This window comes from Myiozetetes cayanensis, unplaced genomic scaffold (assembly GCF_022539395.1).
Source record: "Myiozetetes cayanensis isolate MyiCay16 unplaced genomic scaffold, myiCay2020 scf28, whole genome shotgun sequence".
NCBI classification, from domain to species: domain Eukaryota; kingdom Metazoa; phylum Chordata; class Aves; order Passeriformes; family Tyrannidae; genus Myiozetetes; species Myiozetetes cayanensis.
Window position 1 is genome coordinate 4,495,260 of NW_026087499.1, and position 13,959 is coordinate 4,509,218.

Consider the following 13,959-nt stretch of genomic DNA (forward strand, 5'->3'; position numbering starts at 1 on the left):
ACAGGATCGTGCTGGTTTTCCCAGAGAGCAGTCAGGAGATGGTGAGGGAGGGGGGGAAGGTCTTACAAATCATCCTTCCTTCCCACATAAAAGTAGTGGGACGCACTTATCAAGCAGATGTCAATCAGCAAATGCCTTTGGGGCCCAAGATTCGGGGAAAGTAAATCAAGCAAGCTGGCTGTGGCCAGCCTGGGCTGTGAGCTGGCACAGCTCCCATCTCCCTGCAGCAGTGCAGGGTGTGTGCCCTGTGCTCCACACATGATTTCTTGGAGAAACAAAGCGGTGCTGACAGCTCCTCTGGGCATTCTTGTCTGCACACTCAGATTCCAGTGAAGCATTTCATCTAGAGGGGAGCTGGAAAGGGATAGTGCAGCATCTGAGGGGCGAAGAAACCGTCACAGGCAGTCTGCAAATAAAGCCCAGGCCAAGCAAACTGCTTTTCCAGCCAAGGCTCGTGCCTTACGGGGTGTGTGGAGAGTGCTGGTGGGACTGCTGGGTTTCAGAGCTCAAAGGACAGAAAGCTGCTGAATTATGCACTGCCCATCAGGGGTTCTGCCAGGAGCTGTTAGGAAGTGGGAATGAAGTTCTGGCATGGCAGGAGGTGGCAAATGTCATCAGAGCCAGGGGGAGGGGGTGAGCCTGGTCCTTCTCTGATCCCACTGGGGTGTTCATCTGCAAGGGTGGCTCTTCCCAAGGCTGTTCCCTGCTCTCTCTGATCCAGCCCTCACATCAGCAGTGGTGGCTCTTTGCCTGCAGAGCCCATCAGTGCTGAGTTCCCCTCATTCAGCTTTTCCCTGTGCCTGTCCCTGTTCTGACCTGGCTGTGGGATTTCCCTGAGGGAGCTTTACAGCTCAGTGTGTTTATGGGAGCAGCAGTAAAAATCCAGTCAGAGGTGCTTTTTTCCTCGATTGCTTACCCTCAATGAGGTTCTCCCAGGCCCCAGGGTCCATTAAGTTACTGTCTGCCAGCCCACACAGACTTGTTCCACCAGGAACTGGCTTGCTGTTAATACTGGACCCACCTGGCTTCGGGTCAGGCAGCATCGACTCTTCTTGCCATTTTTAGCACGTTCCACTGAACTAATTAGCGTTTTGTGCCCCAAGGGGCTGACAGGGAGGGACAATTTACAGTGTCTGTGCAAGTTTTGCTTGACTGGGTAAAATTCAGTTCCAGCAAGAGTTGTTATTGTTTGAGTAAGTGGATTGTTTTTACTTCCCCTAATAGCAGCACATGGGAAGTCGGGCTGTTGCCCATTGCTGATGTGGAGGGATCCACCTGTGTGTTCCCATCTTGCTGCAGCAGGAAACAGGTGCATTTGGAAAGCCTCTTTGAGAAGACAAAGCCCTGTTGTCCCCATAAAGGCTCCCCAAAGGGTGACTTCACACCCCCTCGATCTGTGAAACTGCCTGTGAGTAAATGCAGAGTCACTGTAGCTTTCACTGCAGAGATGTCTCATGGAAGCTGCTGGGAATTCATTCCCTGCCAGTGAAACCTGTGTGGACACTGTTGCACAGAGTATTTTACCTTTATTAGCTGTCATTGCTGGAGGGAGGGGCTCTGAGGTGTGGTTTCCTATTGGAGTGGAGCAAAATGATCTCCTCAGATTAGACTTCTATTCTTCTTCCCTGGGGAAGAACCACAAGGCCCAACATGCAGGGAGCACTCAGGTCCCTCCCAGGGGCCGTGCCAGCGGTGCAGGGAGGGACTGGCAGGGTGGGCTGTCAGAAATGTGTGTGGCATGAGCCCTGTTCAAGGGGTGCAGCAGCCTTGGCTGTGACAGGGGTGGTGTGCACTTGGATTTTCCCTTTCCCTGGTCCCTGAGAGCCTTTGTGAGCAGCTGTCCCAGCTCTGGAACATCTGCCTGGCACAGCCTGTCCTGGGCAGCTGCTGCTCCTCTCCCCCTGTGCCGTTGCATCAGCAGAGTCAGAATGGGACTGGTCCAGTTGAGTCTGTCCTGGTGTTGCCTCCTCAGGCCCTGAACAAGCTTCCCAGGGTGCTCCAGTACCTGGGAATGGACTGAGATTCTGGGAATGAGGCTCATGAGGTGCTCAAAATAGCCCAGTTCCCAGCAGTGTGTGCGGTCACGGGACAGTTGTGTTGGGCTGGGCTCGATGCCATTGTTGGGGCTGATGGGATTCCGAGCTCTTTGGTCCTTGGGATGGTCACTGAATGTGCTCTTGGCAATATCACCTCCTTTGTCTGGGAGGGGGAGAATATGTTTTGGGTCAAATTCAGCTCCTAAGTGTGAAATCTCACTGAACAAAGGTTAAATAAACCCTAACCAGCCTTGCAGTGTTCCCATCAGCCCTGTCAGAACAGCTTTGTCAGAGGCTCTTCCCAGAAAGTGATAAATGTTCTGTACAAGCTGCTTTGTAATTGGAGTGATCCCACCTGCCCTCTCAGGAGGAATATTCAAGGATTATTCAAGGAATCCTTCAAGAAATGCTGGGAATCAGCATCTCAGCCACGTGCAGAGTGAGACAAGACACAGTTACTGATGTATCTTTCTGTTGATGCTGGTAACGTTTATTTGGCCAGTGCTAGAAAGCAAATACAATGAATTCCCTTTCCTCCCTCTGGTTATTTTGAAACTCGTGGAGTGTCATGATTTTTCTTATTTCTTTCCATGTAAATTTTGCTTACGTGGGGGATTTGTGGCAGTTCCTGTGATTGAATAATCTAAATCAGCAAAAGGACTCTCTTGTTACTGAAACCCTGTCTATGTATGTTGGTGTTTCAATGTTGAACAAGCTTTCTTTTCCTGCTAATCGGTTAGAATTTCTTAGTGCAGATGGAAAAACTCTAGTGAAATACTCATTTTAGTTTCTACCAAATTTATACTTTCTCTATCTCGTGTAAGATCCAGCCTTGTGGGTACCAGGACACCAAAAAAACTTAAGATTTTGACTTTAGGAAAATGCAAGAAAATTTAATGCAACAGACAGGAGAGTGGTCCAGCATACATGTCTAACGTGTTAGTTTTATTTAAAGATGGTCTCTTGGTGCTAGAGCAAGAAATGTTCTTTTAAAAAAACATCAAATAAATAAATAAATAAATAAATAAAAATAGGAATAACTTTCTGTTGAGGAGCTTGGAAAGCATCTGGCTTTCATCTTGGGAGGAGCAGGTACTGTAAAGCATTCTTCAGAGTAGGGAATAGGGAGGCTGATCCTAATTCCTCCGGGAACCTGCAAACCAAACATGAAATAAATGTTACTAAAATCTGTTTCTGTGCCACCATTGTCAACAGAGCTTTTGAAAAACCAGTACTGGCTTAAATGCTAGGCTAAAATTAACTCCTTTCTCAAACTGTGTCTTCTTAAAGGTTTAAAGGGTGGCACAAGCACAGTGAAGTGGCCCGGGCAGGACTCACCATTGCAGCCCATCCCGCTGAGGGAGCCGATCCTGTCGATCCTCCTCCCGAAGCACCCGGAATCTCTCACCATCCTGGGCATCTGCAGCCCCCTCAGCCTCTTGAGGAAGGGCTCCCTGTAGGACAGGGGGGTGTTGGGTGCCAGCCTGGGCTCAGCCTTCTGGTCCTCGCTGTCGTCGCCGAGTTCCGGGCGGATCTCCTCCTGGGCTTTGGGTTCTTGCAGGTCAGGGTTGGACTCCAGGGCTTCAATCATGGCAAACTTATCCTCCAGCCTCTCCAGCAGAGCCTGTAAGAGAAGGAGTAACTTCATGGAACTCCTGGTTTTGTGGGCATTTGCTAACTCTTCCAGTCATCAGTAGTCCCATAGGCAGCCCCAGGGAGACTGTCGGGTTGGATGCCAGGCCCTTGAGCTCTGTCCCCTGCACTAAATCCCCATTCACAGCAATTCCATCTGTGGGAAGATACAGCTGTGAGCTGAATGAAGCTGCTTGGCACCAAGTGTGTCTTACTGGCAAGGTTACAACTCTTGGCAGAGAAAAGAAGCCCAAGGTCTGAGTTGCACAGCAGTGGTGCAGCCTCAGAGAACTTTGGATCCATAGCCATGTTCTCAGAAGTTGCTGCTTGTCATCCCTGGCAATTTCTATGGACATCACTTGCAGAAACTTGTTGTTTTCACTGATATCTGTCCCAGGGGTTACAGGATTGCTGCTCCTTAAAGTAACCAAAAATACCCATGTGCTAAATTAATGCCTGCTGAGTGATTGCTTCCTGGGCACCACTCTCCGTAATTTGTACAGCTTTGTGTGACAGGGATCAGATAACCTTCTCAAGGGCACTTCAAGCAATTAGGGGAACCTAATTGCCCATCTCTGGAAGTAGAATAGAGAGGAGTGAGCCTCATGGCTTGCCTGACAATAAATGCTTTTGGAAGCCGCTCTTCTTGGCTGCTGGAAACAGCCCAGAGGCACTGGGTGGTTTTAGCTACAGCTGACACTGTCCCATTATCTCAGGGAGTTTGTTCTCAGGCCCTGAGAACAGCTGTGAGAAGGTGGTCACTGGTACCAGACCAGGGAAAGGTTTGAGCTTTCAGATTTCATCTTGCAAGACTGAGTCTTAAGCTGCTGTTGTGCTGCAACAATAGATGTTCTCTGTCATTCATTTAAGTTTGCACTTGGTAATTCTGTAGCTGTAATTCTATAGCTCTGGAAGCCTTCCTGGATGAGAAGGCTAAATAATTATAGTATTCCTCTATCAGCATTTCCAGAAGTTTGACTTTGGGTGCTCCACTTTACCTCCTCATCTCCCATCCATACACAAATCTCTCAAGTTCACAAAGCCAGAGCCTCGTGTCTGCCCTCCTTCACTGCTCCTGCCCTTTAGTGGGGTAGAGAGGAGCCCACCTCAAAGTTCTCTGTTTGTTCTTATAGACCTACTCTGATGATTTTTTGTCCCTCTCTGGAGCTTTGCTCCCAAGGAGGTGGATCTTTAAGAGATCTTTAAGAGAAAAAGAACCGAAAACCCAAAGCAGACATCCCACAATGTGGCAATTTTAATTCCCAGTGCTGCCCAGGAGCTCAGGTGAACCCAGCACAGGAGATATTGCCCTGCAGAGCTTCTCTGAGCCCCGTGAAGAGCTGAGGCTTTGTCCCCTGGCAGGTGATGGCTGATGTGGCCACTGCTGCCTGATCATGTGAAGGGAAAGCAAAGCACCCCCCTCGCACCCTGCTGAGCACCCCCAAAGTTCAACCTCGAGAAGAGAGAGAGTCCTCACCTCCATGCTGGCCAGTTCTTTGGCAGGGCTGAGGCTGTAGATGGGGTTGGCTCTGCTGGACTGGAGCTGGATGAGCAGCAGCAAGAGGAAGCCACAGGAAAGTGAGCCTTTAGTGTCCATGGCGCCGAGCTCGTTGGGAATAGCGAAGTTCGAGCTGTGCCTTCTGAGATGTCCCTTCAGGTCTCTCTCTTCCTTGTCCTGTCCTCTCTCTTCCGAAGCTCTCGTCTTTTATACTCTTTGGGTGTGATCTCTGCTTCCTGGGTTATCAGGGGGTTTATCTTGGGCACATTCCAGTCCCTCTGCAGGCACGCAGCTCTGTCAAGGGAAGATTCCCTTTATTAGCTGTCATTAGGCAGCAGCCACCCGTGGCTGAGGAATGTATGTCACAAGTCAGTGATTTCATGTCACTCCCCCTCCTCTTGATACCGGGGCTGTGATTACACGGTCCAGTTGGAAATTCTTAGCAATTTTCTTTCAAGAATGGTCAGATTGACAGAGATGGGAAACAACCCCAAACTCTGCTCGGTGAGAAGATTTCCACAGAGAAATGACCTTTTACAGGGAAAGCACGAGGCTTTTCAGATGAGTATTTGGTGAAGAGTAAAGGCTGAAGATAAATCTACTTTTAGGACCCCTACAGCATCGTGCACACTTCCCTTCTATAAATGGAATATGTGCAGCCACCGCATACCACAGAGTGTGCTGAAAATCCCAGATTTGGGCCAACTTCTCTTTCCCCAGTGCTGTTGGGGTGATATCACCGTTGGGACTTGGTGTTTGTGTGTTACCCACAGCAGCAGCACCTCCATCTGCAGCTCAGCAAGGACTGACTCTGCGGGGACAGCGAGTGCCTCCAGCCCCCACCGCCGAAAACACCGTCCCTGTTAACAGCCAAACCTGTAAATAATGGGATTTCTTTCAACACTCGATGGTAAGGCTTGACCCTACAGCAATAACACTGAAAGGCCAGGTGGCCAGATACAGGAATAATCTTTGTGTACCCTCGTACAAGAAAGAAACTTGCTCGATGAGAAATTTCAATTGATGGCTTTCAGTGTTAATCAGAATCTTCCCCCGTGGAAGAATGGGTGAATTTGTGTCTCTATGTGGTTTGGGAGGGGTTAAAATGAAATCTTCAGTTTAATGTATTAAAAACCAAAAGTATTTATTTACTTATTTGAGTGCTGAAGTTTTTTAAATTGGCTAAAAACTGCCTGTTCTTAAATTAAATACAGATTTGCTGAAAATTCCTCTTCCATGGTTGTCTTTGTGAATATTGTGCAACTAAAATTAAAGCTTTTTTTACAGAGATGCGAGAGTTCTAAATTGTGAAGCACATTGTTTGCCCCACATTTTTCTAATCTTTCTTTTTATTTTAGATTGAAGCAAGAATGCACGTCTATAATTTATTGACTTTTCATATGAATATAGATCTTGAAGGGATCTCCTGATTAGTTTCTAAATAATAAAACAATGATAAAATATTTCTCATGTCTTAAATGTTTTAACATGGTGTTTGTGTACAAACATGTGGACATACTGTTCACATGATCAGCTACCAAAATTATACTGGAAAGGACATTCCCAAGGTTGTGGAGTCATGCTCAGATGCTACTTTTTCCTAATATAGTCTGAATTCAGCCCAACTCTGTGTGTGTTCTGATGAAAACCTTTATTATAAAAACTCCTTCTATTTTTCCTCCATGCTTTCTTTTTTCAGTACATGGAGGAAATGCTCTTTTTTTGTGTCACCCCAACACATTCTTGTTTTGTGCTATTAAGAACTAAGATCCTGATAGCTTTTTTTTTTATTATTATTATTTTTAATTAACACTCCATGATGCAGTGTCTGTATAATTCACTAATGAGTTACAATCATTCTCTTCCTGCCGCTCTTGGTGTGTGTGTGTGTTTGTTTACACCGAGGTGTAACTTTGTTTTGTAAACTGCAAAAAAAGTGTGAGAAGATAAACCAGAATTATTCATTAGTATCCAGTGTCCAATTTAAGATAATTAATATTTGTTATTGCTATATTTTTTGTTTCTTTCACGCTCCCACCCACTAAATATTCTCTAGTGCTGTCCCTGCACGAAAACTTTTTGTCACTTACTCTGAGCTTTGCTTTGTGGTTTGTTTTTTTTTTTGTATAGAAAAATGTCAGAACTCAGCTCATTATTGTTTGTTTGTTTGTTTTATCTCAGTGTCACCACCCTGGTAAGATGAATGTGAACTTAAGGCTTTATAGCCCCCGATGGATAGTCGGGATCCAGGCACCTCCTGAGCTCAGCTGGGCATTTCCCCTGTAAAAACCCTATCAGGAGCCTTAACAGGGCAGCAGGTTCTTATGAAAAGCTTGATGTGAGTGATTTTAGGGTTGGGAAACTGGCACTTTTCCTCAGGCTCGCGGGATGGGAGGTGTGGGGTGATGAGGCTCCGGTAGAGCAGCTCTGGCTGCTCAGAGGGGAGAGGGGGAGCACCAAAAGTGCTGCTGCAGCCCGGGTGAGGATCCCTGCGAGCAGGAGGATGGACGGAGCTCAGCTGAGGGTCACATTGCCCCTTGTCCTGCAGGAGGATTCTACGCCCTTGTTTTTCAGCCCTGTAAGGCTGAGGACTGTAAGCCTGGGGGTGGTGCCACGTGGATTCCTTCTGCAGATAGACCTGTCCCTGAGTGCTGCCCCGACCTGCCGCACGTCCCTCCCGCGATGTCCGATGCTCCTACTGCCGTTCTGCGGCTGAGGAGTCTGAGCTGACTGTAAGGAGCCTTTGTAGAAGCTTTTGCTCTGAGGAAGAGGCTGGGTTTGGATTCCTTTCATCTCCCACTGTTTAAACCCTCTGACAAAACTACATCATACCCCACCCAAGCACTCTTTCCCTGCGCTTTGGTTAGATTGAGAAGGAAATGAAGAGATGAGGCAGTGTGAGAATCAAAAGGGAGATCCAAAATGCCCATTAAATGTCCAACTGCGCTACTGCAGTTAAGGCAGTTAAAAGTGGTGCCTCGCTTTTTCCAAGGGGGGAAATTGATTTTCATCCCAAACACGGATTATTTCTCCCGGTGATCGGGATGTATTCTCTCTGTGTGGCGGCTGCCCCTTTCTTTGCTGGGCTCTCCAGGCTCAGTGCGGGCATCAGGGAGCTCCGGGCAGGCGAGGGGAACCCGGCAGAGCCCGGCAGAGCCCGGCAGAGCCCGGCAGAGCCCGGCGGTGCCGGCTCTCAGCGTGCGGGGCACTGGCGTCTGTCCCGGGTGCTGAAGCCCTGGCAGCGCCTCGTCCGCAGCCAAATGTATTTTTAAAGCGATGGGGTGTCCTCAGCGGCCCCCTCTGTGCCAAACCTGGCGCTGGCACCCACGGCACAGGGGTGCGTGTAGGACACCAGCTGGAATTCACCCCGAGCCCGGCGCCCACCTCCTGGGAACATTCCCTGCCAGGCAGCCGTGAAGCCGTCGGGAAAGGCTTCCCGGAGCTGGCAGCGGTGCCTGGCACTGCCTCTTCACTGCAGCGTGGTGGGTCGCGGGACTGATCATCGTCCTGGAAGGATGCAACCCCCATCCTTCCTGCTGCTGCGACCCTCCACGAAGGCTTGTGCAGACCGCGTGTAGTGCTCTGGCCAGAGCCGAGTCCGAGCCCTTAGAGCAGAGGGAGAAGAGCGCTCTGGAGGGGGTTTCTGTATCATCTGGCCGTGTGCTAGGCCATGATCGAGAAAAAAAAAAACACTCAGAGAAAGCAATGCAGGCTTTGTACTAAAATGTATTGCTCCGCACCCCACTGCCGCGGGTCCGGCTGCTGGACACCGGCCTGGGGGGCTCAGAGAGCGCTTGGGAGCCGGTCCAGACTTCAGCTTCTCCTTGTCCCCCAGAAAGCTGGGAGATGAGTGCAGGGAGCAGCGGGGGAGCCGCTCCGAGCCTTCAGCCGGGGACAGCGGCCGCTCCTGCCCCGCTCCGCCCCGGCACCCGCGGGCTCGGAACCCGCTGCATCCCAGCCCCGTGTGCGCTCCCGTCCTCTCCAGGCTCGCCCCAAAGCAGCCGGAGAAGTGTCCCTGTCGGGGAGAGGACGGGGAGGCTCGTCACCGGCTCTGCTCCTCCCGGGCACCGGGGTCCGCAACCCCGGGAGCTCCCGCTCGGATCCAGCGCCCTCAGCCCCGGCCACCGGCTCGTCCTCCGGGCCTGGCTCCCCGTCCTCCTCCCGGGGCTGCCCCAGCGCCTCCAGGAGGTCCTGCGGAGGGAAGGAGAATGGGGATATGGATCCCCGCCCCGGCGGGACGGAGCCCCAGGTGGTTTTGTTTAAGGCATCACAGCAAAGAAGAACCTGGCGGAGAAATGAGGTGTGCGTTGTGGAGGCAGGGAACGCGGAGGAAGGAAGCTCACGCCAGGTGGGAGTGTTAATGTTGATACAGAATAAGAGCAGATATGGGAGAGGATGTGAACCAACCTCGATTTTGTGTGTGCTAGAGACAGACAGGAACAGAGAGGGATAAAGCAGTGAGAGTGTACAGGATCTGTGGGATGACCAAGGGGAATAAATACAATTTAGCCCTCTAATAATAAACTAGTCAGAAATGAGTCTTGGATGAGATTAGATCTCGACTGCTGCCTGGCATCCCTTATAATCAGTTTCCCCATAAGCAGACATATTTGAGAAAGATATATCTATGTTTATTTCTGTGCAGGAGCAGTTTTATTGGAGGCTTTTCTCCTCAGCCACTTCTGTAATCCTGGTCTGTAAATTCATGAACTGCTGCTTAGTGGAGATGGAAATGGCACAGCCAGAGATGAGCTTCCCCCATCTGACTGGCATCCTCACTTCAAAGCTCAGCTTTGATTATTGAAATGCTAATAGGACTCAGCAAATTACCTAAAGTACAAACACACTTGGCTTCAGTCCTGGGGATCTAATTATGGAGCCTTTTATGTGAAATAAATTGTTCTTGCTTTCTGAAAAGTGGCTTTTTAAAATGTTCCCACAAAATGCCAGGTGAGGGGATGGCACATTACCAGCTCGGCCTCTATAATTGCAGCTCTTATCTGTTTCTTGTTCGTCTTCTGGAGGATTCTGGTCACAAGTGCTCACAGCTCAGACTTCAACCTCCTCTGACCACTGTTATTGTCCTGCAAAGAGCTTCAATGACCCACAGTTTACGTTAATGTAGCTGAGTTTGGAAACAAGCTGAGGATGTTCAGGAAACAAACTCCAGCAGCACTTACCCCTCATGGGATTTTCATCGAAATTTCAGCGTTAGGAAGCTTTTATGCCTGTGAGAATGTCCCTGCTCTGAGGGTTACTGGGAGCTGGGAGAAAGGTTTAGACTCAGGATTAGTAGGAGGGGGGCTGTAACCTTCCCATTAGCAACTGCCACAAGACACTGGTTCCTCAAAGCAAGCAGATCTGCTTCTTCTTAGCCTAAGTAAATTGTTAGTTTTAAGCCATGTACAGTCTATTGATATGGAATTATGGTGAAAACGGCTTTGTTCTTTCATCTTCCGTTCCTGACTTTAGGTCTTCATCTGACTGGTGAAATCCTTAATTTTCTTGTGATTTTTTTGCTTAGGAAAAGCAACATAGAGTATAATAAATTCATTGCATTATATGATGTATGCATTATATTCATTCTATAATCCGTCGTTGGAGAGCTTGTACTCAGGGGTGTCTGTAAATCCCACTGAGTGCCTGTTCAGGGCATTTTCAGAGTTGCTGTTGCTTTGTTATTAAAGTCAACTTAAACAGATTAAGTAGCAAACAGCATAAGACTGCTAACCAAGACTGTTAACCAGAAAAGCCTTCAGGATATGTTTCTGAATTTTCTGCTCAGTGTTTTGAACTACCTGGATCTGCCTAAGGAAGAGTGGGGTGCCCTTGGACTTCCTTTAAAGAAGGGCAGTATTATTTTTTGTTTAGGTTTTATTTTTTTTTTTTAAGTAAGATATAATAGGAAGAAACAGTTGTTTTCCTCTGCCAGTGGCAGATCTAAATGCAGACTCGCTGTTTCTATTGATGCCACCTAAAAGAGCTGCCCTTAGTGCAAATTGTGGGTCAAGGACTTTGGGGCTTTTTGTGTCCTGATTGCTGATTACCAGACAGCAGCCCCCTGAAATGCTCCTGAATTCCAGTGGGTTTTGTGTCTAACTGCAGACTGGGGCTCTGTTTCAGGAATGACACATGAAGCAAATTCACTAAATTATGGAAAACAGTGGCATAATCAGACTTGTTTATTTAAACATTTAGTACACAAACAGTACAAATGTGGCTTTTTGCAACTAAATTTCAGATAGATGTTCACACATAGTTACTCTGACACAGGCAGGCAGTAGAGCAAAGGTGTGTTCTGCTGGCCAGGTAATTCAGGGGAGGACAAGTGGGTGCAATCTGCTCAGTACATCGGGTAGTAGATGGTGGAGCCAACATGAAAAAGAGCTGAATCTCTCACTGAAAGGCAACAGCTCCTTTGAAACCTCAAAGCCAGCCCTGTCAAGAAAGCAGAGGAATAAATAAATAAAAGAAAGAGAAGTGCACTGGAGGAGGGTAAAATAATGAAATGTGTTGGGGATAGGAGGGTAAAAGTTACTTTAAGGCACCATTTCATTAAAGCTGAGTTAACTCTGCTCTCGTGCAGGTCACACACACAGAGCTGCCTCTGGCTCTCTCTTACCACCCTGCAGAGTCAGCACCCCAGGCCACTCAGGGCCCCAATTCTGTCCAGCCTGACACCAAAGCAGCCCCTGGGGAGGCCCTTCTTGCTTCTGCCTCGGTATCTGCGGGATGAGCTCAGGAGGTCGCTGAAGAATCTCGGGATGGCCCCGTCCCCCATGGACATGCTCTGGGGCTGCTCCCTGGGGTTCTGGAGCCACTGCAGTTCAGGATCTTCCTGGTCAAAGACACCTCCTGGGATCAGCTCATCTTGCTCCTGGCCCCTCTCTTCTGAGACCAGGGGAAGCTCCAGATCTTCATCCAGCAGTTTGGAGAGACTCTGGGAAAAGAAAAGGGTGGAAAGTGGAGAAGGAGGAGAAGGAAGGGTTGTGGAAACTCTCATTATTTTCATATAAGCCACGTTCAGCACTAAGTTTGAGGACATTTATTTTTAACATGAAAGTACTGAAGTGTTTTCTGAGGCTGATGATGGTTATCTTTGCTTTCTTCTGGCTCACAAAAGCTTCTCTGAGCTAACTCTGAGTGCTCTCTCAAGGTGCTCTCAGGCTGTATGGTCTTGGTGAATCCTATAGTTCTGAGCTGGTAGACTGCCAGTTAATCCTTTCCTGGTGCTGGGGTGTGGGATAAATTGTGAAAAATGACGAAAGAGCCTCGGTCAAGTGAATAAGGAACAAGAAAAAAACAGTTGATATGTTGGAATAATAAAAAAATCAAAGCAAGAACACACTGAAATTGGTACTGAAGGATTACATTATATATTTCTTTACAGGCTGGGAGGTTACTTCATATTTGGCAATACCAGATTCTTAGTCCAGTGGCTGAAATGTGTTTTCCTGCTGACTTGGCATTGCTGCACACACAAATACACACAGGCACACATACACACTTCCACTTTTTCTTGTGTTCTGCCTCTGGGACTCCCAAGCAGGGGCTGCATTGCTGGCACCACTGAGCTGAGGAGGAGATCCTGCAGGTACAACCCCGTAATTCCAGCCAAAACCAGGGAATTCAGGGAGGAGCATGCAGGTGACTGCCCTACGGCTTGAGGTCACAGTCCTTCCAGGATCATTCCTTTTACTCCAAAAGCTCACTGTTTTACTCAGTCACAGGATGATCCTGCACCTCCAATCCCCAACCTGACCCCACAAGAAAAAAAAAGAAAAAGCAAAACATTTTCGTTTCAGCTGCCTCGTGTGATCAGAAACTTAAACCCAGTAATCAAGGACTTTAGTTTCCCCCTGTTTAATAACTCTCTGCCTGCCCACCTCAGGGTTCCTGCTGTCACCTGTCTTGAGTTTCTCCTGCTGCTTTAGCTGGGGTTGGAAGAAACAGAGCTCATCTGAAGTGTCTAATTCCTAAAGCACCATCAGCTTCTCTCTGCTCTGTTGAGCAGCCAGTCACTCACCTGTAAGCTGGAAATGGACCTGGCCCCTGCCTGGTTTTGACTGACAATGAGCAGCAGAAGGAATCCAGGGCAGAAAAGAAGTTTCAGGTTCATGTTCTTGTTTTGGTGTCTCTGATTCCTCCTTCCCTCGAGTCTCTCCAGTTCAGTGTTGCTCTGTGTCTCCAGCTATCAGCATTTATATCTTCCTCCAGTCCCTCCCAAGGCCACCTTTTGAGTTCCTGCTAGTGCAAGGATTGGTTTGAGGTTCTGAGCTGTTTTCATCCTCCCAGGAGGAGGAGGAGGAGGAGGAGGAGGAGAAGGAGGGAGGAAATAGTTCTCTTTTCTGGTGGTGAGTGAAAGGAGCACTTTACACTCTACACTTTACACTTTATGTGTTCTCTTAGACGCAATTTGTATTAAATCTGGAACCTATCTGAAAGGAAGCACAGGCTTGGAATTTGGCCCCACTGAGAAATTGAAATGTTCCTGAGTGTGCAGTGATACATCTTGACCTTTTGTGGCATTTTTGCACACATGTGATGCTCAAAGCTAAAGGCCATTGAACTGGATCTGTATGGAGGAAAGGGAAATCAGGGATCATCTGGCATTTTTCATCTGATATTTGAGTTACTGAAAGCTTGGAAGCCAGTTTTCAGTACCAACTTGTTGGTCCTGAAGGCTTGGAAAAAAATAATTCTGTGATGTGCCAGTGGGTTTATAATTTTCAGTGTTTTTTCATGGGCAGATCAGTTTGAGACGTAGTTGTTAAGTGTCTCTGGCAGTGGGTA

The 13,959-nt window shown here is 48.2% G+C and overlaps 2 protein-coding genes across 2 annotated transcripts; both read right to left on the reverse strand.

Moving 5' to 3' along the window:
• Positions 1-3,282: 3,282 nt before the first annotated feature.
• LOC126643933 (natriuretic peptides A) lies at positions 3,283-5,463 on the reverse strand. Its single transcript, XM_050322727.1, has 2 exons — positions 5,146-5,463; positions 3,283-3,660 (listed from the first exon to the last, which is right to left on the reverse strand). Exons 1-2 carry the CDS (start codon positions 5,263-5,265, stop codon positions 3,283-3,285), a joined length of 498 nt encoding a protein of 165 aa, XP_050178684.1. The 5' UTR covers positions 5,266-5,463.
• Positions 5,464-11,434: 5,971 nt separating this feature from the next.
• LOC126643840 (C-type natriuretic peptide 1-like) lies at positions 11,435-13,285 on the reverse strand. The gene is made up of 3 exons (XM_050322536.1): positions 13,193-13,285; positions 11,789-12,106; positions 11,435-11,604 (listed from the first exon to the last, which is right to left on the reverse strand). The coding sequence occupies exons 1-2, from the start codon at positions 13,283-13,285 to the stop codon at positions 11,801-11,803; spliced, it is 399 nt and encodes a 132-aa protein (XP_050178493.1). The 3' UTR covers positions 11,435-11,604; positions 11,789-11,800.
• Positions 13,286-13,959: the final 674 nt, after the last annotated feature.

Coding starts and splice junctions, on each gene's coding strand:
- LOC126643933 (XM_050322727.1), bottom strand. CDS start 5,265: ATGGACACTAAAGGCTCACTTTCCTGTGGCTTCCTCTTGCTGCTGCTC. Junction 3,661..5,145: donor AAGAACTGGCCAGCATGGAG/GTGAGGACTCTC, acceptor CTTCTCTTACAG/GCTCTGCTGGAGAGGCTGGA.
- LOC126643840 (XM_050322536.1), bottom strand. CDS start 13,285: ATGAACCTGAAACTTCTTTTCTGCCCTGGATTCCTTCTGCTGCTCATT. Junction 12,107..13,192: donor GGTCCATTTCCAGCTTACAG/GTGAGTGACTGG, acceptor TTCTTTTCCCAG/AGTCTCTCCAAACTGCTGGA.